The sequence below is a fragment of the Orussus abietinus genome, unplaced genomic scaffold (assembly GCF_000612105.2).
Source record: "Orussus abietinus isolate OABI.00-Male unplaced genomic scaffold, Oabi_2.0 scaffold330, whole genome shotgun sequence".
Lineage (NCBI taxonomy): Eukaryota > Metazoa > Arthropoda > Insecta > Hymenoptera > Orussidae > Orussus > Orussus abietinus.
This window is the reverse complement of record NW_019394475.1, coordinates 1-22,702: the sequence shown is the minus strand read 5'-3', so window position 1 is coordinate 22,702 and position 22,702 is coordinate 1. Positions and strand designations below refer to the sequence as shown.

General features: G+C 42.9%; 3 protein-coding genes across 10 annotated transcripts in view; all 3 read right to left on the bottom strand.

Annotated features, from left to right (window-relative positions):
* Positions 1 to 10,059, bottom strand: part of LOC105703188 (protein sickie) — a gene marked incomplete at its 3' end in the record, with an annotated part of 86,137 nt that extends 76,078 nt beyond the window's left edge. The window contains exon 1 of the mRNA XM_012431371.2: positions 9,911 to 10,059. The remainder of the gene's footprint in view (positions 1 to 9,910) is intronic.
* Positions 10,060 to 10,866: 807 nt separating this feature from the next.
* Positions 10,867 to 20,199, bottom strand: LOC105703190 (MAP/microtubule affinity-regulating kinase 3). Of its 5 annotated transcripts, none has more exons than XM_012431379.1 (7): positions 19,576 to 19,663; positions 19,068 to 19,202; positions 17,922 to 18,947; positions 17,676 to 17,853; positions 17,299 to 17,592; positions 16,651 to 16,893; positions 10,867 to 15,878 (listed from the first exon to the last, which is right to left on the bottom strand). In XM_012431379.1, exons 3-7 carry the CDS (start codon positions 18,944 to 18,946, stop codon positions 14,100 to 14,102), a joined length of 3,519 nt encoding a protein of 1,172 aa, XP_012286802.1. In that variant the 5' UTR covers position 18,947; positions 19,068 to 19,202; positions 19,576 to 19,663; the 3' UTR covers positions 10,867 to 14,099. The 5 variants fall into 5 exon arrangements, with proteins under 5 accessions (XP_012286802.1, XP_012286803.1, XP_012286801.1 ...); XM_012431380.1 differs by having other exon boundaries at positions 19,068 to 19,154; positions 19,576 to 19,661; XM_012431378.1 differs by having other exon boundaries at positions 19,068 to 19,305; positions 19,576 to 19,633.
* Positions 20,200 to 20,309: 110 nt separating this feature from the next.
* On the bottom strand, positions 20,310 to 22,619 carry LOC105703189. 4 transcript variants are annotated; one of them, XM_012431374.2, is made up of 8 exons: positions 22,539 to 22,619; positions 22,163 to 22,353; positions 21,921 to 22,019; positions 21,659 to 21,760; positions 21,445 to 21,543; positions 21,122 to 21,292; positions 20,800 to 21,029; positions 20,310 to 20,693 (listed from the first exon to the last, which is right to left on the bottom strand). In XM_012431374.2, the coding sequence occupies exons 1-8, from the start codon at positions 22,541 to 22,543 to the stop codon at positions 20,418 to 20,420; spliced, it is 1,173 nt and encodes a 390-aa protein (XP_012286797.1). In that variant the 5' UTR covers positions 22,544 to 22,619; the 3' UTR covers positions 20,310 to 20,417. The 4 variants fall into 4 exon arrangements, with proteins under 4 accessions (XP_012286797.1, XP_012286795.1, XP_012286798.1 ...); XM_012431372.1 differs by lacking the exon at positions 22,539 to 22,619 and having other exon boundaries at positions 22,163 to 22,456; XM_012431376.1 differs by lacking the exon at positions 22,539 to 22,619 and having other exon boundaries at positions 20,539 to 20,693; positions 20,832 to 21,029; positions 22,163 to 22,456.
* Positions 22,620 to 22,702: the final 83 nt, after the last annotated feature.

Genomic DNA, 22,702 nt, shown 5'->3' with positions numbered 1-22,702 from the left:
TTATGTTGAGACAATGCGTTTACACAGGATTGAAGGATTTCACGGCGGTGGAAGTTCGAGGCAGAACCGATGATCGCCTCGAAGACCGAGGGAGGGAGCTTGAAAGGAGGGAAACACTTTGTGGATCAGACCATCGAATCCAACTGAGAAAAAAAAGTTCAATTGACTAAAACAAATATATATTGTTGACATGTATACTGTTGTCTAAATAATACATACTTGCAAGAAACAATTGTATCGTTGAGAAGAAAAATCTACGTTGATTTAAACGAATTTTGTTTACTCAATCGGACATTTCTTTGGATGTACTTGATCGCAGGATTTTGTTGTTGCGTTGCATATTGAGTTAACTTTCTTTCTCAGTGCAGACATAAATTAATGTACCCCAAGCCATGGAACGCAAAGTAAATACCATTCCATATCAACGGAACTATTTCCCCTCAAACGCATTAGGCATTAACACAAATGTAAAACCTTCTCCAGGTGAACATTAATTAATTAGGGAAAGTATTACCCCAATCGCCGTGTCGAAAGCCCTCGAATTACCTCAAGATAAGAGATCCATTCTCCAAACTTCAAGATTAGGTTCCGTGACCAGCCATCTACCCACTTTTTAACAGGTAGAATAGTCACGAGATCCGAAGGTCCCCCATCGAGCCCGTACAAAAATGGAAAGAAAAACATGCCACGTGGTCAGAAGATGATTTACCCCTTCCTGTAGGAAAAAGGACAAAAAAAAGGAAAAGAAATCAGAGAAATTCACTTGCTCCCGGGCAAGGAGTCGAAGACACGCAAACCCATGAAATATGGAACGGAGCCTGTTCCGTCACGAGGAACGCTCGGGCGAGCTCGAACGTTGCGTTTGCATAGGGTTCGAGGTTCTCTCCCGAGTAAGTCGCGACATTGATCGAGAGGCGCGATCTTATCCCATAGGTCGGATACCGGTTAGCGGAAGTATCGCCTTAATCACCATATCCGACCGCGAGAAGCCCGCAAGCCACTCCGGAACGAGAGGAGCCCTCCCTCCGGTCGATGCATCGATCGATCGGCTAATCGATCTCCCGGTCAATCGACTTCCAGGGCACGATTCCGCTCTGCAGCCCCGTTTTCGAGCACCCTCTACGTGGCATCGAGATGAACAGAGACAAGCTGAAGAGGAAGCACCGCGAGATCTGCAGATGACTCGAGGTCAATTTCTCGCAAACGATGAAATGAACAATGTATACCTTTAATAATAAAATGTACCGATCAGTCGGGTGGAATAATAAAAAATATGTATCAGTCGGGTTTTCGATAGTAGTTTCATAAAGGAGTATCTCGAGAGTCCTTGAAATCTCCAAGATGGTCCTTGGTTGTCCCGAGGAAAGCTTCGAATCGAGTCCATCTAAGCCCCATATCACGGTTCAGCCGCGATATGTCGATCGATTCCAATCGCCCGATCTGGCTTTGGCTCGCGGTAACCCTCTCCTTCCTCCTGAGTCACCCTCTTAGGAGGAGCGCTCTTTAATTCCGGATGGGGAAACAGAGACCGAGGTCGAGATGCGGAACCATGAGGTCCGAAAGTTCCCTCCGCGGCATCGATCCATCCCCATGAAAATGAAAAAGGCTCGCTCGTTCCTAAATCGTCCAATCTCGGAGCAGATTTTTCCGAGTGCCCGAAATTGTTCCACAGAGATTGTCACATTAAAAGAATAAATAAAAGGAAAATATGTCGAGGACCAATATACGAGAATACCGAGTTCACCATGCCGCGACAGCTCCATTGAGATCTCTCGATCGATTCCCATGGCCCGATCTCGCAGCGAAGCTTTTTACCCTCTTCTCATCGCTGACTCGTCCTCTTAGAAGAAGCGCTCTTTTATTCCGGGTGTGGTACTCGAGATAGAGATCAACGAGCGGAATCATAAATTCTGATGATTCCCGCGTAGCATCGATCCGACCCCATGAAAATGAAAAAGCTCGCTCGTTCCCGAAACGTCCTCTCAAAGGGTAAATTTCCCCGAGAACTTGACATTTATCCGGATAAAGCTCTTAGGCTACAAAAATAAACAAACAAATATTGGAGACCAAAGCACAAGAATACTTGGAATTGTCTAAATCTAAGGGTTCCATGGAACATTCCCAACCGAGTCGACTATGCCTCGACACCGCCATTGAGATCGCTCGATCGATTCCCATGGCCTGATTTCGCAGCGGAGCCCTTTAACCCTCTCCTCCCCTAGGGGGCACCCCCTCTTAGGTGGTGCGCCCTTTAATTCCGGATGGCGAAACAGAGACGGAGGTGGAGAAGAGGCACCATAAGGTCTGGAGGTCCCTTATGGTATCGATCTGTCCCCACCATGGGCGGTAGAGGCGATACCACGCACCGCACGCACCGCACGTACCTCACGCATCGCGCGTACCGTGCAACCCCGTGGAACTCTATATTGTTCAGGGCCGAGTGCGCGTTCCCATTGTGCACCTCCCACCCCCCATACACCTCCACATACCCCCTCACACCTGCCCCCGTTATGCCGTTGCGTCACTGCATCCACCCCCCATAACCCGCCGTATTAAACCCGGAATTATTGTACGCCACGACCTTTTTACCTCGGAACCTTTTTTATGGTTCGTACGTACCCCTTCCCCCTTTCCAACAAATAGTCAAAGGCATTGTTAATTAAAAGTCTCTTAAAGCATGGCTGCACCCTTTCTCGTGTCATCGATGTTTCGGCGGTATCAGAATTAATTTCATTATTTACTTGAATTTACGCCCCGCGACAAAAAGGAGTGAAAAGCATTTAATCTTATTCTATAAAATCCTAACTAACTTACTGTCTTAGAGACAATTAACGTCCAGTCGAAACCGCTGGTCCTAGAAAGTTGAAATTTCGAAAAAAGCTTCTTATGTCTCCTTACGTTGAAATTTTAAGCTCTTTCGAAAACAGTTAGACCCAAACGCACGAAATGTGGTAGAAATACTGTTTAGTGAGATGTATTAAACACGTCGTAAGACTAAATTTCTATTTTCCCCCTTTGAAGGAGTGAAATCAGGAGCGACTGATACCTAAGTGCATATGCGGCCCCAATTCAAAGTACCAGTATCCGAGTAATAATCGGCTAATAATTCATGCAATTCGGAACGAGCTACGGCAAAATCATCTCTCGAGCCCCAAGTGCGAGATGGCGTATCCTCTCTCCCATTACTCGTGATCGCGATTGCCAAATGAATCTCAAGTTCGACGTCGAACCGCCCACTTCTCGCCTCCCCCTTCTGACTTGGACATATGGTATTCCACATTTCATAGGGTAGGGCCGTAAACGCAGCGCACGGAAGGGCGAGACACCGAGAGGGAGAAAGAAGCCGGAAGGCCGAGGTCAGCGGGAAGTGCGAGCGAGACGGGCGACGCCCTGAGAAAGATTAATATCTCTATCGCGGAAGTTCAGGAGGAGGGACCATTTATCCGTGCGGGGCCCGCGCGTTATTCGGCCCTGTCCCCTCGTTTCGGTAAGTCGACGGAAAGGACAGGAAGGGCAGGAAGGGCAGGCCCGGTCCCAAGGAAGGGGCTCCTTTAAGGGAGTTTATTTAACCCTCGGCTAGCTCCCCGAGTGGCACCGGTGGAGAAAAAAAGAATAGGAAAGAAAAGGAAAAATAAACCTCGTGCCTCTTCTCTCCCGAGGCCGTGATTCCTCGGAGGACCCGATTCCTCCTCTGGAGGAAATTCGATTTGACGGGCCTGTCTACCTAACGAATTCCGTATCCACTTTCTACCCTCGTGTTTTTTCCCCTGCGCCCTTTTTTCCCCTCACCCTCCCCGTTTTTTCTCCCTTTTTTCCATGAAACACCGAATACCCCCCGACGTGACCACGATTTTCACCTCAGCTGATCGACGTAATTATCGTAATGGATTTTTATCATTAACTCACTGCGGGCTGTCACTATTGCTAATAATCAGGTTGAACGAGAACCTCTAAATGAACAGAGCTCGGGTGCGCGATACATATTTTTCATATTCTCGAGATACCAAAAATAATATTGAAAGGATTCGGTAACGCGAAGGCGAAAACGTGATTGAAGAAAAAAAAAAGAAAAAAAAACTGGACAATGCGTAGGAATTTTTCAAACGTTCCCTCGGACGTCGAAACTTCTTTTTGTCAATTGACGAATGTTTTCCCATTCCCGGAAGTACGTGGGAATCGGAATAATGAGTTTCGCCTAGACTTCCTGAACATCGAGAGTAGACGCGACCCTTAATTATCCAAAGGGTCTGAGGACAGCCGTAGGGGATGAAAGTAGTGCGTGTACGCACTCGACGCTAGCGTGGAATCGACCAAAAATACTTCGGGGTTAACCCTTTGGGATTGCGATCTTAAATCGCGCCAGTCCACGGGGGGCGAGGGGGTTAAGTAAAGCACTTGTTCCGCGGTAGCATCGATTAAAGGCGGGCGGTAAATAAATTAGGGCTATCTCCATCTTGCCTAGCCCTCTCCTGGATGCTCTTCGATGCTCTCTGATCGTGCCACGATCCGACCGCACGCGATTCCGTTTGCGGGCCAAACGTTCCCCGATGCGTGGCGAATGTGCGTCACCGAGGTTATGTCACCTGGTCACCGATGCAGGTTACTTGAAATTTCCCAAGGCAATATAATACAATACGCGTCACTTCAAGTTCTTCAACGCAATATAATGCAATATGCGCTACAAACAGAAATAATCTAATATAAATAGCAACAGTCTATAAATGGGGAATTTCATCAAAATAACTCAACCTCGTAATCAATATGTCTCCACAATTCCCGAAATTGTCGTCGATATTTATAAGTTGACATTAATGAAATTAAATAGGAATAAGTAAGATTAGTGACGATCCGCTTACCAACGCGAATAAACTGGCGGCCAAGATCTAATGCCGAGTTCAATAGTCAGGAAGTCCAAGAAATTGATCCAATCGAAAAAGAGATTCGATGCATTCAGTTCGGAGAAAAGCTTCATAAATGATTGACCCCTCGGATGCCACTTTCGTATCGCCTTAATCATCGCAAGAGGGTAATCAACTTGGTGGGCTATCGCGAGACCCGAAAATGACTTTCTACTCGCCGAAGGTAATTTATGGGCGGGCAAAGATTACGTGCACTTCGCCCTTCGAGTCGCGTTCGTTTGTACCGATGTCTTTATCGCTTTACGAGCCGCACAAAGTGCTGCTCGTTCCACCTCGAGAGCGGTTAGCCATTGTTTATGCGTCTCGTTAAATCAGTCGTCGCCACGGGACCGAGAAGTCATCTCTGACTGCCTTCCGTACATACAATTAGCCGGGAGATGGACGGTTAAGTGATTTTATTGTGCTCGGGATGTACCTATATGTACTCGGTATACATTATCTCCCCCTGAAGCCCGAGAAGGGAATAAAACAGGGGGAGAATCGGTAAATAATTCAGGCGTTTGCGTTTTACGCGGTGATCGACTTATTTGCGAGGCCCGCGATTGAATACCGGGGAACCAAGTTTAAACATTTTATCGGCGCAAGCCAAGGTAGCTCTCGCCATCTCGAAACGCCTTATTTGAAGATTTAATTTTTCTCCTGAATCTCTATTCTTACCGTACACAGTCCCTCCCGTAACCACCAAAGGCAGGGCAAAGAAAATTGAAAGATCGCCCAACCCGCCCTGCGAAACTTTCTTCCTACACCGGTAAACAACTCTCTCCGTGCCCAAGTCACGAGAATAATATCCATAAACAATAAATAAATAAAGCCAGCGAAAGCTAATCAACGGAGGGCCATCAAAGTGCACACTTCTCCGAGCCCCGGGGCCGCTTCTCGCGGTACCTCGACGCGCATTGTAATTCTTTTTTACCAAAGTCAAAGGATTCGACGACCCAACCGACGGGCAACGCAAGGTTCCCCTTCCTCAAAAGTTTCCCTCTCCCGGGGAAAGAGGACGAGACCGTTGCCTAACGCCCCGTCTCGACATCCTTTCACGCCGTGAAATAATTCCCCCCTTTACCTGGGAGCGAAAAAAGGTGAGAAAGGAAAAATAAAAATAAAAATAAAAAAAAGAAGGAAAATTAAAGAAACCAAGGGAAACGAATTTACGGGCTTTCCTCGTGTTACGAAATGAGACGCACTAGTGTGCACCTTCACGGCGTGTATTTTAATTATCCGTTGCACCGGCGGCTCGGTTTCGTTTCCCGGCGATTGCCCGGTGTCATCTTTCGGCGCGAGAATGCAAACGGCGACCCTCTCGCTCGCTCCTCGTTGCGAGAGAACGAGGGAGAACGAGGGAGAACGAGAGAAAACGACGGAAAAGGGGGAAGGCTGGATGAACCACGCGGACTGTTGCGAAGACGGAAAGACCGAATGGCCGAGAGACGCGGAGGGGTCGACGAGGAGGGCGATACACGCGGCGAAGGGCGAGGGACGAGGAGGGGATGATACTCTGGTAATTATGCAGCGGACGAATGCCGGGACACATTCATCATTCGGAGTGTGTTTAATGCGTGCCCGTTAAATATGCGCGCGGGGCACGCTAACCGAACGCTAAACGGTCAAGCCAACAAATTAACGTTAACGCTCTAAATGTCAACGGTGCCGGAATACCGGCGCGGATCGGAAGATCTCGCTTCCTCTTTCGCTGTTTTACTGCCCGGAGACGATTTCAGAGGAAAGAGATAGGAGGCGACGTGAGAGAAAAAGACGGAAAGTCCGCTTTCCGTCGTCAAGTTTCTCCATTAAGGGTCGAACGGGTTCCACGAGGCTCTCGTTCGTCACGATTGCGATAACGGAGGTGCAGGTACTTTGGAAATTACTTACGAAACAGTGAGAAATCGATTATTTATATTAAGTATTGCATTGAATTAACCGAATGAAATTTAATGAATATCGTAAGGGCTCGGGGTAATTTGACGTTACTTTTCTGAAGTTGGTAATAAGTTTTCCTTTATATACGAGGAAGGGAATGTAACGTTCAAGGCACTCGATAGTTTTTAATCGCGAAGGCGCTATCGGAATGTCTTGCCACCTCTGCAATTCTCAATCGTCATAAATGCGTAACGGCGAGATGGGGAAACGCGCGGAGAAATGGGAAAAAATATATATGTATCGAGGATGTAATTACTTTACTTTAACGGTCGAAAGATACCTTTTTACGGTTGATTTTATTATGCGGCCTGATTGGCTTAACTGAATAATAAATTCCCGAGCATAACGACTGCGGTAAAATGTTTAATTACCGCCCGAAGGCACCGGGTGATATTTTCTTCCGATCTGCTTCAAGAAAATGGCCTGCCCGATCGCATTTCCCTTGCGATCGACCTATCGAACGGTCTTGCAACCGATAACTCTCTCGTGTACCGAATACCGCTTTCTTTAAAACGAGATCGCTAAATAATTTCCCTCTTCATTAAAACGAAAGTTAAAGTGTACCCATTAAAACCTCCTCCTCCTCCTCCAAACTAGCGCCACTTCCATATAATAATTCACAAATTAATATATTTAACAAATCACGAGAAAATCACTAACCAGAACATCGCATATATTTTCCAGCCTGGATAACCATCTAGGCTGGGGACTTTACCGCGTAAAGTAAAAAATATGCATTTACGACAACAAAATGAATTTCCTTTACAAAGAAGCCGCGCAAACGGGAAAGAAAAATGGCGTCTTTATAGCGTCTTCCTTCGAGGAAGACTACGCTTGGCACTTTGCGTCCTTACGAGACCCGCGTGCGTAAACATAAACGAATACCTAAGAACCCTGTGAATAAAGGTTGAGATTCAGTAGATGGACGTGAAATACCGGCTTCGCCGAAAACTACCGAATTTGGTCGGAGTCGGTAGCGACGCCCTCTTGGAAAGGCTTCGGATAAAAAGATGTCGAGGTCCTCCGGCATCGAGATCACCGAAAGTCGACGCCGAACCCGACCGAGAGTTACTTTATGACCTCCGAGTCACTTCTCGATACGATTGCGAGGTGGTTCAACTTAATTTTGCAACTTCAACGAATTACGAGGATGTTTTCATTCAATTTTCCTCGATGTGCGACTTAAAATTCCCGGAGAAAGATTTCGAACCTGCCTTGGTAATGACTCTTGCAATTTAAGTTTCCCTTAAATTAAATTTTAACGTCCTGGAGTCGAATAAGTCCTTATATTTAATTCAAACTTAATTTTGCCACCTTTATACAATACCGTATTATATACAAATGTAAATGTAATATCGAGGGGAATCTTCAAAATAATGTGCCGTGAAAAGTTACATACGTAACGAAAGCGCAATAAATCTGATATATCTTACGAGAGTAGTGACGCCATTTTTAGAGTTTACAACGGCAAGTAGAGGTAGGAATAAATTCGCAGTTTCCATACGATAAAGAATATTCTCGGTAATTGGTGTCTTTCCCATACTTTGAACAGGTTGAGGTGCGCCGATGTCGAGGTCGAGCCTCCGCGATGCGGTTGATAATCCTAATCGGATTACTGCACACCCACGTGGGCACCTCGCAATCGTCCTGCATAGCGTTTCGCCTAATCGCAAAATTTAAACCCCAGGAGCCACCCTCGCTCACCTTCTCGAAACCGTTCATTCCTTCATGTTAATTGCACGAGCCTAAATGTTATCTTTCGTTTGAATTAAAAACAATTTCTTCGACTCGTATCTCCCGACGGGAATGAAGACTTTCTCGAATTCGACTTAATTGAAATTAAGACACGTAAAGTGGGATTATTCAATGACCACCTGCGTCCGACCGCCGTCTTCGTGAAATACTCGGTTATTAATTAAGAGGATTACCGCGATGTCAATTTCGTTGGCGCAAAACGATCTCTTCGGCCGGTAATTGCCCTCAAATGAAATCCCGTTGCGCAAGTGAATACCGAAAAACTCGGCTCCTTAATAAACATGAAAGCCGTAATGGGCGCCGTATTAAACGCGCCGCTCCTCGCTCGAAACTGGTTAAATAAAATGTAATAAAAAAAAATGAAAAAAAAATAACCAGTCGTCAATGAAATACCTCGACCTAGGTGTCGTAAATATCTCATCGGAGTCACGGAAAGAAAGGGAAAATTCTTCGCTCGAGTCTTCTCGTCCATTTGTTTATAAATATGGTTTTCTCTCGCCCGCTCAACGCCGTGCCAGGTCTTCTCGCGTTATTATTCCAGGTACGCTTCGGTAAGTGCGTTACAGTCCTTAACATTGTCATTAACGAGGAGACCTTGGGAATTGTGTACATCGTTGGAAAAATGAATGCCTGCAAAAAGCGACATCGTTGCGTGCCTCGTAGCTTCTTGCTAAGAAGGAAATCCCGTTTCTACTCGCTCCTTGGCTTTACTCGCTTCGCTTCAATATATCTCAACGTGGCAAGCTCGCGTGCTGATCTGCGTGTTACCAAAAAAAGAGAGAAAAAACATTAACCAGATTTACGAAGAATCTGACCTAATTCATGAAGTCTGGAAATACACGCAGAAATCGACGCGGAAACCACATAACGCAACGCTAACTCTTTCAAACATTCGTCACGTGAAGGCCGATATTTCAATTCCCTCAAAAATCCCTATACTCGAAATTCTCTCGTTTAACGAATTTATCACAGATATCACGGTACTTGTAACTTAATTCCCGGTAAATGACTCGAAAATCCCATTACCAGTTAGCTAGGTTCCTGACAGTCTGAGAAACTGTGACGAGAAATAGATAGGATACGGTCTAGGGATAAGGGAGCGTCACTATTTACTACGTCGAGAAAACTCTTAAGTTTTAAGTAACGCGTATCTTCCAGCGTCGGCTTGAGAGTCTTTTTTTTTACCCCGCTGAAAAGAGCGTAGAGGAAAAATTCCATTTCCCATCCGAAAGTCAGGAACGTAACCAAGGGATTTAATAACGACATGCGATGGAGAAACAGAGAAAACGTAAGTTTTTTTCTTATTCTTTCTCCCTTACCTAATAATTAGTCCTGGCAGTTTTCCCGCTCCAGAGCACCAAGGGGATGTACACTTCGATATGTTTTCTTTTTTTATCACTGTTCGATATGCCTCACATTTCCCAGCAGGGTTCGAATGTTCCACCTCTCGACGCGCACCCGCCGCGGGAGCGCGCTCGGAAGTCTTGCCTTGCCTTCCGAAACGACGCAACCCATGAAAGGACAACTCGCGCACGCAACCACCCTCACGGCACGCGCGCGAGCCGCAGACTGACAGCCGGTCGGAACGCGACGCGCGCGCGGCTCCGGGCCACGTGACCGCTCGGAACCGGCCCAATGACAGCGCGACGCTGTCAACTAAAGTCCTCGCAATTCGATCCTGAACGAAGAATAGAATGTGGCCCCACGCACCGATCTGACCATAAGGATAGTAGAAATGAAAGGGAAATCCGTGGAGCTTACCAAATACAGAAGACAATCTAAGGGAGAGGTCGATCAGAAGAGGTTAGAAAGGTATGAGGAGACGGAAGCATCTCTACTTTTCCGAGAAATTCTTGCGCAAATGTACCACGTATGTAGTATACAAACCTTGTCAAGACATGCGCGCGCAGCCCATTTCCATGAAAATTTAGAGATGGAAGATCTCTGTCTGCCTGACCTCCGGACGCTTCAAGGTATCCATATACTGTGGCATGTTCTCTATATTTTAGGAGCATAATGGAGAAATCAAAGAGGCTGTTTTCTCTATTAAAGTTCTTCCGTTTCCTTCTCCTTGTTCGCGAGAAACAATTGCGCGGCGCAATATGGCGGCCCCCTGAAAAAAAAAGTTGATTCCATCTAATGCTACGTTCTAATAATCAACGTTTAATTTGGAATAATTAACTTGGTAGCAAGGTTTACGATTAGGAAAGTTTTAAAAATGAATTCGGTATCCCTGGCTGTAGACTGAAACGACAAGAAAGTGGGTTCTGTTAATGTTTAATATAGTTCGCAGTAGTAATAAAAGAAAGCAAATCACAATTCTGTTATTTATAACAATATCTTTCTCAGTGCAATCTATGTAACGATAGACGAGAAAAGGAGAAAGGATGGTCCCTTGTTTGCTCTCTTTCCTTTTCACTGCTTTACGAGAATATCAAGGGAATGGTTAGTTTTACGAGCTCCATATATCCTACGTCCATAGTCCTCCCGTGATTCGATTTTAAAGCCACATAATCACGTTATTAGTATCTCGTGACAGAAGACACGTAAGCAAAATTTAGGCATGGACACATATTGCTAAAAATTATCAAACAGCTTCAGACTTTTGAATCTATGAAGAAAGAAAAAAAAGGCTCTTCCTTAAAGGGTGAAGCTCAATATATCCGTGCCTACGTTGATGTTATGTTCATATCATTATCACTTCGAAATCATGAGCCCGGCAACGAAGTGAATTTCGGAGCGATATCTGGTTTCGTAATGCACGATCCATCACAAATTACCCAACTGACACATTTTGCGAACATCTAGTTTCTTCGTGGCCTGGTCTTCGATGATACATGTCATTCGCTTTGCAGAATACCAGCTGGGAATCATACGCAATTTCCACGCCAGTGACGTCACAATTCAATATGGTCGACCTAGCACTAATTGCATACGCGTGTGATTTCATTAAAACTTAACAAAAAAAAATTGAACCTGATAAGGGATTTTCCTTCGAAGTAACACTCGACACGTATGATCACCAATTCATGTTTATTGATCACGAAACATATTTCGAACGATCTCACAACCATCGAAGAACGTACCAAAAGAACGTCAAACATAGTTTCGCACATTCGGCGGGCTTCGTTGCTCCCTTGTGCAACTTCCTGGTCTGATCAAATAATTTATTTCGATATCCCCTCCTTATAATGCAACTAATATCTCGTAACGAGAACTCGCGGGAAATTGAACGAAGGTTCCAGGAAGGGCTGATTGTGCTTGTCTTTTAATTACGTTTTTCGGGTCGAGATTAAAAGGGTTACTTCGGATTCGCTGTCTTGCCGTGAGGCATAATTCTCCGAATGTCTTGTTTTCAGTGTTTGTTTTCACCGCGTCAAGGACGACAAGTACCACGAAACGGAAAAGTGAACGGAAGGAGAAGCTCTTTCGATCGTATTTTCCCGCGATAAATGAAATTTGGTGTGCGCATAAATGGTATATATGTATATAATCTGTATATAATATAAATAGATAATCGATGCGTCTTAATATTTGGCGTAGATCACTTTTTAAACCTACTCTACGATATAATGCAGTGCACGTATCTTGGGCATAAAATAATATTAATAATAAAAGGTCTTAACGTTAAAAGTAACAACAACGACCGCGTTTGCACAGATCAGAGGCGCCAAGGCGCGACTTCTTTTTACAAATTATAATTAAAAAAAAAAGGAAAGAATGGATAACCGATGATCGGGGAACTACGAACGAATTGTGAAGAGGTCCTTAGAAACTACGATCGGTCGTTCCTCGTTCATATGTACAATTAGAAAAATCAATGGTCGCGTTAGAAAATTAGCGTGCAGTCCCGAAGCGACGAGTGCTTGAGCGACGAAGGAGATATTCAATAGCGACTTCTGGAAAAAATAAATTCACTCTACCCTACCCATTTACAGTCTGATCTTGTGGAGGGACGTTATTACGACTTTCATAAGGCTTCTCTCAGTTTGATTGTACCAGGGATGGGCTCATTCCTATTCAATCGACGCTTCCGTAACGCAAAACGAGCTACTAACCTACGATTATGCGAGTACTCGGTTAATCGCTAATTATTTAACAAATTCATCGGTGAGTCATTCCTCCTCCAACAAGGGCTCGACGGACTGACCGACGGTCGACCGAGTTAAAATTAAAAATACTTATTATCGCACCCCAGATTATAGTTATGTGTCAGAGAGGTTGAATAGAATTTGCCCGGCCGTATACGTTATACATCCCCATACGTCGTTTCCCCATTATTGCTCGACCAGCCCAATAGACTTGCGACATCTTATAAAAATATTCACTCTATCTCTCCCGCGGAGTGTAGTTGAGCAAAACGCGTACCGTACATTTAATTCTAATTGATTCGCCGGTTTATTATTTCGCTCCTCCGCCGCTCAGCTGGAAGCGCGTTTCGCTGGCAAACTTCTCCAGAGAAGGTCCGTGTGCACGCGCACCTAATTTCCTACACGCCTCGAGTCCACCCAATGACGAAACCTACCGTCTTACTGGCTACCTTAATTTACGATTACGAGCTCTAATTTCACCATGGGCCGTCGATTACAAAATAATTCTACGTAAATGCATTTGGCATGTTTCGTTCGCGCCCGATCCGGAACCACACCCACCGGCTACGACCGAAGAATTCAGAAGTCCCATAGAAGCGCAGATCCTATGTTAGCGCTTGATGCTCTAAAATTTGGCTAACAAACCAGCAGTGGGCGTAAAAGAGAGATCGCATGTGTTAGCCAACGATATCTCACATACGGGAGGAAGAGAGACGCATATGGAAAGTCGCGTATTGTGTGTAAGATAAAAAAAGAACGCAATTCACTATATATCGCTACAAGATCAAGAGAGATGGAGAGACAACTACAGCGCCGCCGTCCGTTAGCTAACATACTATTTATCGAGCATCGAATGTCCGTATCCTTCTGGGCTTCTATTGAGCTTCTGAATTCTTTGCTACGACTTCGGCGTCGGCGAAATGGTTTTCGAAGGAACGTTATCGCGATATGACCCTAAAAATCGACAGAGCGTACCCTCTACGGATTTAGCCAGATTCATAAAGCTGTGCACAGTTATCGTATTTACAGCTATTCGTTACGATAACGCCGAATATCGTTTATCTACCGATTTCACACGTCTTTGAACCTTGAAATTTTCGAGATGTTTCGTCCCACTTCGTGCAAATAATAATCTACTATTAGATATGTAAACCTCCATTCGTTATCGTTAATAAATTAAAGGCATAAACAAAGTCTAGATAACAGCCGTTGTACATGAATCCCTTGCGGAAGGTGTTAAGAACAATTTAAACTCGATACGTCGAATGCGAATTCAGGTCCATCCCTTGCAGATTCTTTAGAGCCATGTCGCCTCCCCGTATCACTACTTCTAGTCGGCTTAGAACTATCGTGGAATAAATAAACGCGCTTTTCCTGGAGGAGGCAGTTTCTGGGCTCCTCGACGACCAGCCGAGGATCACTTGGCTTTTGCCAAGGTCGGTCTCTCGACGGATCTAACATGAACGCTTTGTTTAGTCGACCTACTTCTACTGGCTGCCGTGGAGGTCTCGGCGACAGATTTCCGGTGTCTGCCAAGATCCTTCTTATCATTTATGGCCGAGGGTTCCTCTTTCCTTTTATTGCAATCGTTAGTCTTCGCGCTGCCAGGACGGACGTTTTCCTTGGGGTTCCTGTTCACGTCCTTCCCAACTTTGCCCTCGGCCTCGTAGTTCTTCCTCAAGGGTTGCGGGGTATAATACAAACTGAACCTCTTCGGCTTGACTTGCACCTGTTTGTCGTCCCTCAATTCATCCGTGGAGCTGAACTTCCTTACGTCCTTAGCCATGGCTCGAGTGCATCTCCTGCTCGCCCCGTTCCAATCGGGGACCTTCTTCTCGACTTTCGTCTCTTGACTACTCGCAGGGGCGAGTTTCTTTTCCCTGCGCTTAATAGGCTCTCTCTGTGAGCTTTTCGAAGCCTCTTGACCCCTTCCAGGACTCGGTGTATCCTCGGTATGTAACAATGGTTTAACATTTAAAGAGGGCTTCGTCCTTCTTGCAATTAAATTGCTTTGACGCGAACCGCTGGCTAACCTGTTGCTAGTCTGGCCTGCCTCAGCCTTGGTCTCCTTACACCGTAGATTAGAATTCGAAGGACGATCGCCATTGCGACTGTTCTCGTTTACGTCTCTGAAGTCGCGGCTTTCCTGAGTGTTTCTAATTCTGAAGAAGCGGACGTTCTCAAAACTGTCGGAGGACTCCATACTTTGATCCGAGGCCTGCCCATGACTTGAGTGACGAGGATGTGTATTAATAAAACTGTCTGAAGCCTCGATTTCGTTGTCAGAGCTGCCACTGATGCCGTCCGTCGAGGACCAGAACTCGTCCAGGGACTTCCTAAGATCATTGGCAGTTATCTTGCCTTTTCCGGTACCAGCCGCAACCTTGGAACCCCCGTTGGCAGTGGTACCAGGTCCCTTATTGGAAATTCTCTTCCCACTAACCGGCCGTCTAAAGTTTGACCTCGCAGACTTCGGGGTCTCCACGTGGCACAGCATCCTCGAGCCCGGAGGGCTCGGAGTTGCAAACGACCTGGAATGAATGTCGGACAAGGAGTTGCCATTTCTCTTGGCCGCGGAATGTAATTTGGACGTGGAACCGTCACTGTACTCCTGGATGTCCAGGTTCGAGCCTCTGTAGGAAATACTGGGCAACCTGGTGCCGCTGCCTTTCCAGTATGCGCTCGTTCTCTCGGGAATACTGCTCAATGAGGAAGCCGCACTTCGGGAGGATCTTGTACTGCGAGCAGGAACGGGACTGGTTTTGAACTCGTTCGCGTCTGACATTAAATCTCTCACCGATTTGGTCAGGGCGCGAATGTCCTGCAGACAGTCGGCGCTCAAAGACGTTGGCTCCTCTTGGTCTCGACTTTCGATCGCCAGGTCGACCTCGTCGTAGTCGTATTCCAATTTGCAAGGTTTTGCGTTTAACTGGTTCAACTGGTGCAGCTGGCTCAGCTGGTTTAGCTGGTGCACGTGGTTGACTTGGCTCGTCGGTGACGACGAGACGTCCGACCATCTCGCCCTGATGACCCCGGATCCGGTCTGCTCGTCTCCTGGAACATCGGCCCGTCTTTGTTTCTTGTAGTCGAACTCAAAAGTTGCCAACCTTAGCGGCTGACGCTGCTGATCTCCGTATTGCTGCGCCGATTCGGTAACTGTTGCTGCTGCGGGCGGCTCGCCTCCTAGAAAGCTCTGCTGGTGTACAGAGGCGGGACAGAAGAAAAGAAAAGCTTCGCTACAGATACGACAAACCACTACTAAAGCTTCGCTAGAATTGATCCCAGAAGTCAAAGCCCGGGTTGCCAGGGATACGGCTTCATCGGTCTAATTAAGTACTTGAAATTCTTCCTATGCCAAAAAGGAAATGTTCGAAAGAAAATGGTAAACTACTATTTTCTTTTTTTTTTGACGCGTATAATTTAAAAAGAGTAATCGCAATAGATAATTTCATTAATCGACAAAATCTCAAAAGTCACCCTGATTATTATTTAGAAAATTTGATACCTAGCTGGCAACACCGGGTAATGGTACTGTAATTATAGCTTGGAATGTTCCCCGAGGAAAAAATGTTCAGCGCTTCAAATTTAATTTCTTATTCAAATCAGATACAGTCGACATAAACAATCGAATGTAGAATTTCTTACGGCATAAAAAAGTAAATGTTTTGTGATGTTACAGAGTAGGAAATTCATCTGAAATGAAAATCCAGGCTGAGCATATCTTCTTGACGAGAGAACGTTCTAAACTTTAATTACCTGGAGGGTCTCACCTGCATCGCGTCGAGATTCTGGGATGCATGACTACTTTTAGGAAAGAAGTGAGAAAAGAGAGTGGTATAGCAATTTCTACGATAGCATTTTGCTACGACCTTTACTGATTGTGCTACGTAAGAAGAATAAGCCATGCAAAGTAATGTAACATGAGTGATGATGATCTGCTACCAGAAGAAGACATCTAGATCATTTACCGCGAGCCAGGGATGATCGAGAACATCCTCAGCACTAAATCTCAGCTCAGGTTGTATCTGGAGCATGTTTGTTATAAGCTGTTTGGCAGATTCCGAAATGTCATCCCAGTATGGTGAAGTAAACTCGTACTGGCCACTGAGAATCCGCTCGAAGAGCTCTTCTTGTTCGTTCTTTGGAGAAACGAAAGGCGGAAACCCGCACAGCAAAATGTACAGAATTACGCCCACGGCCCAAACATCGATCTGCAAACAAATTATTCTCGTCAATAATATTGACTGACCCTACTTCGAATGCAGATAGATAGGAACACTATTAATAGAACTATCAAATTATGCAAATGAAAGTTTTGTCGAATGTGTCTACGATCTGAAATTTTATCCATAATTTGATAAAATACGTACTTTTCTCATATATATTTTTAGAACATTCAGGATTTTCATTTAAAATTCAAATACAAATTATTAATCATTTCCTTGACTATACATTAAATATCTCTTTATTGTTATTTTTATCAATTCCATTATGCAAATCACCTACACTATACTCTGTACTTTAAAATAATTAATACTTGTCACATAAAACATTACTTGAAGCAGTTAATCGAACACTTTTTACATTTGATTACAAAAAGTAGATTGAGTGATTACCTTCAGTCCATAACCTGTTTCTGCCAGTATCTCTGGTGCAACATAAGTTGGCGTACCGCAAACCGTATACAGAGGTTCTTTTACGACTTGTGCAAGTCCAAAATCTCCCAATTTTAGACATCGTACACGACTTCCTTCCATTTCCACGAGTAAATTTTCAGGTTTGACGTCACGATGCACAATATGATGAGAATGCAAGTAGGCCAAAGCGGAAGTTAAATGGCTAATCATCACGCTGGCTTCAGCTTCCGAAAACTTGGTCACTGCAGCTATTGCATCGAACAAGTCTCCTCCCTATAACAAAGAGTTAATTAGCACAAGACTGGGATATAGTATTTAAAATTACCTCATTATTTAATTAATTAACTTCCTCTTACCTTCACAAGTTCCATCACTAGAAAGAGTTGATCTGTGGTTTCTTGTTCAGAAATGAGACTGATTATATTAGGATGACACACCTGTCGTAAAATCGCCACTTCACTTGCCAACATAGTTTCCTTTCCTTGACACTTAAATTTATCTACGATTTTCATTGCATATTCGACACCAGTTAATCTGGAAAAATATTAGTTATGAATATATCAGAACATAAATAAAATCTTTTTACTAATCTCTGCACTTACTTATGTACACAGCGCCGGACAACGGCAAAATTGCCATCGCCAATGACATGACCAACTGCATAGTGTAATCTCAGTGGTTGCGGTAATATTAATGAAGTGGGACTTGGAGTTCGCACTTGTGGTTCGGTAAGGGCTTTTTTCCCAGATTTTCTTGGCATCCTGGGCATTGGACCGCTCTGCCTCTTCGACACCCATGGACCCTTACGGAAACTCTGTACACATTTTGATTCCTCAAAATCCAATTCAAAGTCTTCCTGTGTAGATTTCTCAGGACCATATGCTAAGAAGACTTCCTCATTTTCAAAAAAGTGCTCTAAGTTTGTAACTTGTTGGCCAGAAATAGCAAAGACCTTTCTGACTGCTCCGGAATCAAGCTTCACAGCATCCGTGATCGCTTCCAGTGCATGCTCTAAACTTGGTGCATTTCTTTTGTTCAACAAAAGTCGGACTACTTTACGAGGTTTTGTACCATGTCGTATGAGAGTTATTATTCGTGCTTTAACGCACTGTGGTATAGCACTTGTCTGCCTTCCTGTAACTGCTGGGGATTGAGGTAGGCCTGACAGAGAACTGCCTCTTCGCACTTTGGATGACGAATATTCAACCTTTTTAAAAATTTCTCCTTGTCCAGAACAGACATAACATTTACCATCTTCCAAATCGCTAATACTTTGAACCTTCCTTCCATCCATGGTATAAATTGCTCGGACGCCATTAGGCAATGTTACGCTGGATATTAAAGCTCTTGTCAGGTCAGATACGAGACTGTCAAAACTGCGATATCTTTCCGGTGTCACAGCAACTACAACTCCCGTATAAAACTTATCACCATTCCTAAAAAATCTGACTCGTTTTGCTTTTTTTGCTGGCGTAGTTCGCAATACATTCAACGAATGTCGTGTCGATATATCCAGCAATCGATCGTCCAATGCTGTCACAATTGTCGCAGGGTTGATTTCTCCACCTCCAGAGAGGCAGCTGTCACCAGATGGCGAAGCACCTCGATTTAATGGTTCCTCCATCATTCTATTTAAATAAAACACAAAGTTTAAAACACATGCTTTCACAAATAATAAATATACATAACGTTCACATAATTTCCCAGTTTGAGCTCAAGGTTACTCCAAAAACTAAAACTTTGCCCACCAAGTATGTCGATGACCATAAGAAAGCACCACACCTGATGTCACCCTCGTTTGCAGTCAATTATTCCAAGCAGCATACACTCAATGCCTAAAATGTTTCGTATTTCTCGGAATATCCATAAACGTTCAAAAACATCTAAATTCGGGAAATAAAATTTCTTTAAAAGATCCGAGCTTATTCAACCAAAGCCGATTATAATCTGCGTTCCTCTCCCTGAATTCCCCGTCCTAATCTTAATCTGCAACGAAACAATTTCTCTCCAACAAGTCACGCAATGGATTCAAATCAATAAAAATAAAATCGAACGAAATTGACCATGTTCTGACAGTTGATTACGCCGGCGATAAGGGGAGGAGTGGCCTAACCTACTTAACCTCACTTTACGGCTCCGTTCGAATTCCTGCGCACTTGCTCCGTTTTCTGAAGGATTTAGGGGATTGTTACGTCGCTTAAGGTCTTTCGATACTCACGTTGGAGCTGCCGAAAGGTAATGAGTGAAAGGACTCACCTGTTCGTCGAGGACAACGAACTCTCGACGTGAACGGGACGAGCAGGAACGGAGTCCGAGTGAATCACCATCCAGCTGACATTTTCCTGGCAGCTCCACTCCCCGCTGAAATCTTAGGAAACATGAAAAAACGGCAACGAAGCGGAATTGATACTTCTTTGAGAGTTTCCTTGTTTCCCGGTCCTCGTTCAAATCTCTCTGGCCGGCGAGGACTTTTTTGATCTTAAAATTTATTGTAGGACAGATGCGCCGAATAATACTGACCTGCCGAATCGAGAAATAAAAACTTGTCAAAGCCGAGCGGATGCGGAAGCGCATGGGGTCACGGAGAAAGGAGGGAAAACAGGTAGAGAATGCTGACTCGAATTTGAATGATTTTTTACAGGAAAGCTACTAACAAAATTAAGGATTAACTTCGTCTTGGTTTCTATCTAGGTGTTTTAAATTCTCCGCAAAACAAATAATCTGATAGCTTTGACCAAATTTGTTCTTTACGTTTTTTTTATAACTCAGAACATTTTTTTTCAAAATTCTGTAAAAACCCACGGAAATTCATTAAATCTGTCTAATTTAGGTAAGTAATTATTAAATATTGTAGCCTACCGTAAAATTAAGTCTTCTCATGTTTACACACGGTACAGGGTATAGAAAATATTGATAGTGTTATAAATCAAATCTTTGATGCAGTAGCTTTTGAAAAGAATAATTCTGAGAAAAAATAAATAATATATGACTTGATTTAAAACTTTGTTATATTTATATAATACTTAGTCTATAATGTATGCACATATTTAAACATTTTTACTAGATCATGATTCATACAATTGCCTTTCAGTGACACATTACTTGTTTAATTTTCCATATCTTTCTTTAAGTACCGAATTTATTGTACTCTGTATTTTACAATTATAGTCACGTTCTCCTATGATCTTTATTTCGAGACATTGAATAAATACTTTGGCTTGTATTAAGTCATCCAGAGTGAGTTCTTTTAATGGTTTCTGCCCTAATTCAAAATCTAGACTACAATACCCTATCACTGTTACATAATCATAAACTTCAAATCGCTTTCCCAATAATCCATTTTCGGTTTCCATCCACCAACCATGTTCCAAGATCTGTAATGAGAATTGAAAATTCGAAAATTATTAGTTCTAAAGAAATTTAATAATAATAAAAATGTAATTTAATAATAAGACATTAAATTCTAGTAAAAATATTTACAGCTCTATAATATTCTGGTATCTTTAAATCACATTTATATGGTGGCCGATGTTTATGAAACGAAACATTTGATCCACATTTAGGTATCTGTTCTTGAAGCCATGGTTTCTCTTTTGCAGCGAGAAGCATAAATTGGAAATGTTTCCAAGTGAGGTGTGCTCGCTTTTTTTCCTGTTCTGAGTACTGGCTTTTTTTACATACTACTAGAATCACTCCTGTCCCATCATCAACTATGAAATATAGTACAAGAAAGTTACAATGTTAATACAAAAGTATATTAATAAACTGCATTAGTCCTATCCTACTGGTTGATTATATTTACCCATAAATTCATAAAATTTTGGCTTCAGGATTATGCTTCTAATTCTACCAATTATTTCAACCTTCCGAATTGTCAGATCGGGCATGTTAATCGGATGGAAATGATAAAACTTCTCATTTAGGTAAGGTACAAATCTAAATATTTCAGCAATAAGAACTGGCATGCATGGGTCTATAAGAACAAATAATATATTTAATACCTTAATAATAATATAAAATATTGATGAACTGAAAATGCAAATCTATATTATACCCGATAACAAATATATTAAATGGACACATTCAAGTGTAAGAAAGATGTCATACTTTTTGAAATATACTTACAAGAGGCTGTATCACCAGTCCATTGTTTTTCTTTGAAAATGCATAGCTGATTATCAATATACTCCTTATCCTCAGAAATCGTTAAATCATTGGGACTTTCTGAATTGAATGTCATACACATGAAATAAAATGCCCAGATATGGTTATATCGTGTTATTTTATATTAACTGCATAAAGAACCTGTGATATTTAAATATCCTTTCATTGTACTTACTACGTAACCCATCATCAGTAGAATGTGCTTTATTGTTGATACCAGGATATTCAATCTTGTAACCATTTTCCTTCAGAATAACAACGCTGTCATTGGTATTACCTTTATCAAATATTAAATATTATCGTATAAATTAACAATATTAATATCATTTAAATATATTACAATCTCAAATAATGTATTAAAAATAAAAATACACATTTTCATAAAACAATTTGTTCAACAATATACGTTCTAAAATTACAAATAGGATCATACTCACAAAATATTGTATTACTCCTACACTGTTTTTCATCTGAATTAGGCTTCTCGTTAATATCAACTCCATCTTCAATAATTACAACGCTGTCACTGTCATTGCCTAAATTTATTTTCAGGTATTAATACGTAGTAATAACTCTAAATCTTTACACTAATATAAAACAAACTTCAAAATAATTCTTTGGAAATGAATATTAAACGCATTGTAAAAACTAATTAAAAATATTACAAACATGTACCTACATGATATATTTTCAACATATTGTTTTTTAGCACTCGCAGAGTTTTGGCAATTTTCGACAAAAATGACATCTGTATCGTTCGATAAAATGACATCTGTATCGTTCGATAAAGTGACATCTGTATCGTCCGATAAAATGGCATCTGTATCATCCGATAAAATTCCATCTGAATCGTCCGATAAAATGACAAACCTATCATCCGAAAAACATAAATCCATTTTCATTCATCGATAATATCAGATACTTGCTACAAAACATTATTTTATTTTACAAAAATATTTTCAAACAACTCTTGGCGCTAAGCTGCAGAAAGCATCGAAAATAAATGTATGGAGACAGAACAATCCCAAAAATAAATGGTGAGATTATTCACATACGCCATCTACCACTCTGGACTGCTGTTTGATATCAGCAGAGATGAGCAGGGAGATGTCTCACCAGAGATGAGCTGGGAGATTGCTCACGGGCAGGGTCGTGCGATCACATCCTGTGCTGCCCTCTGGTTTCGTACGTTAGCTTTCACCGTTTTTTGCCCCCAAGG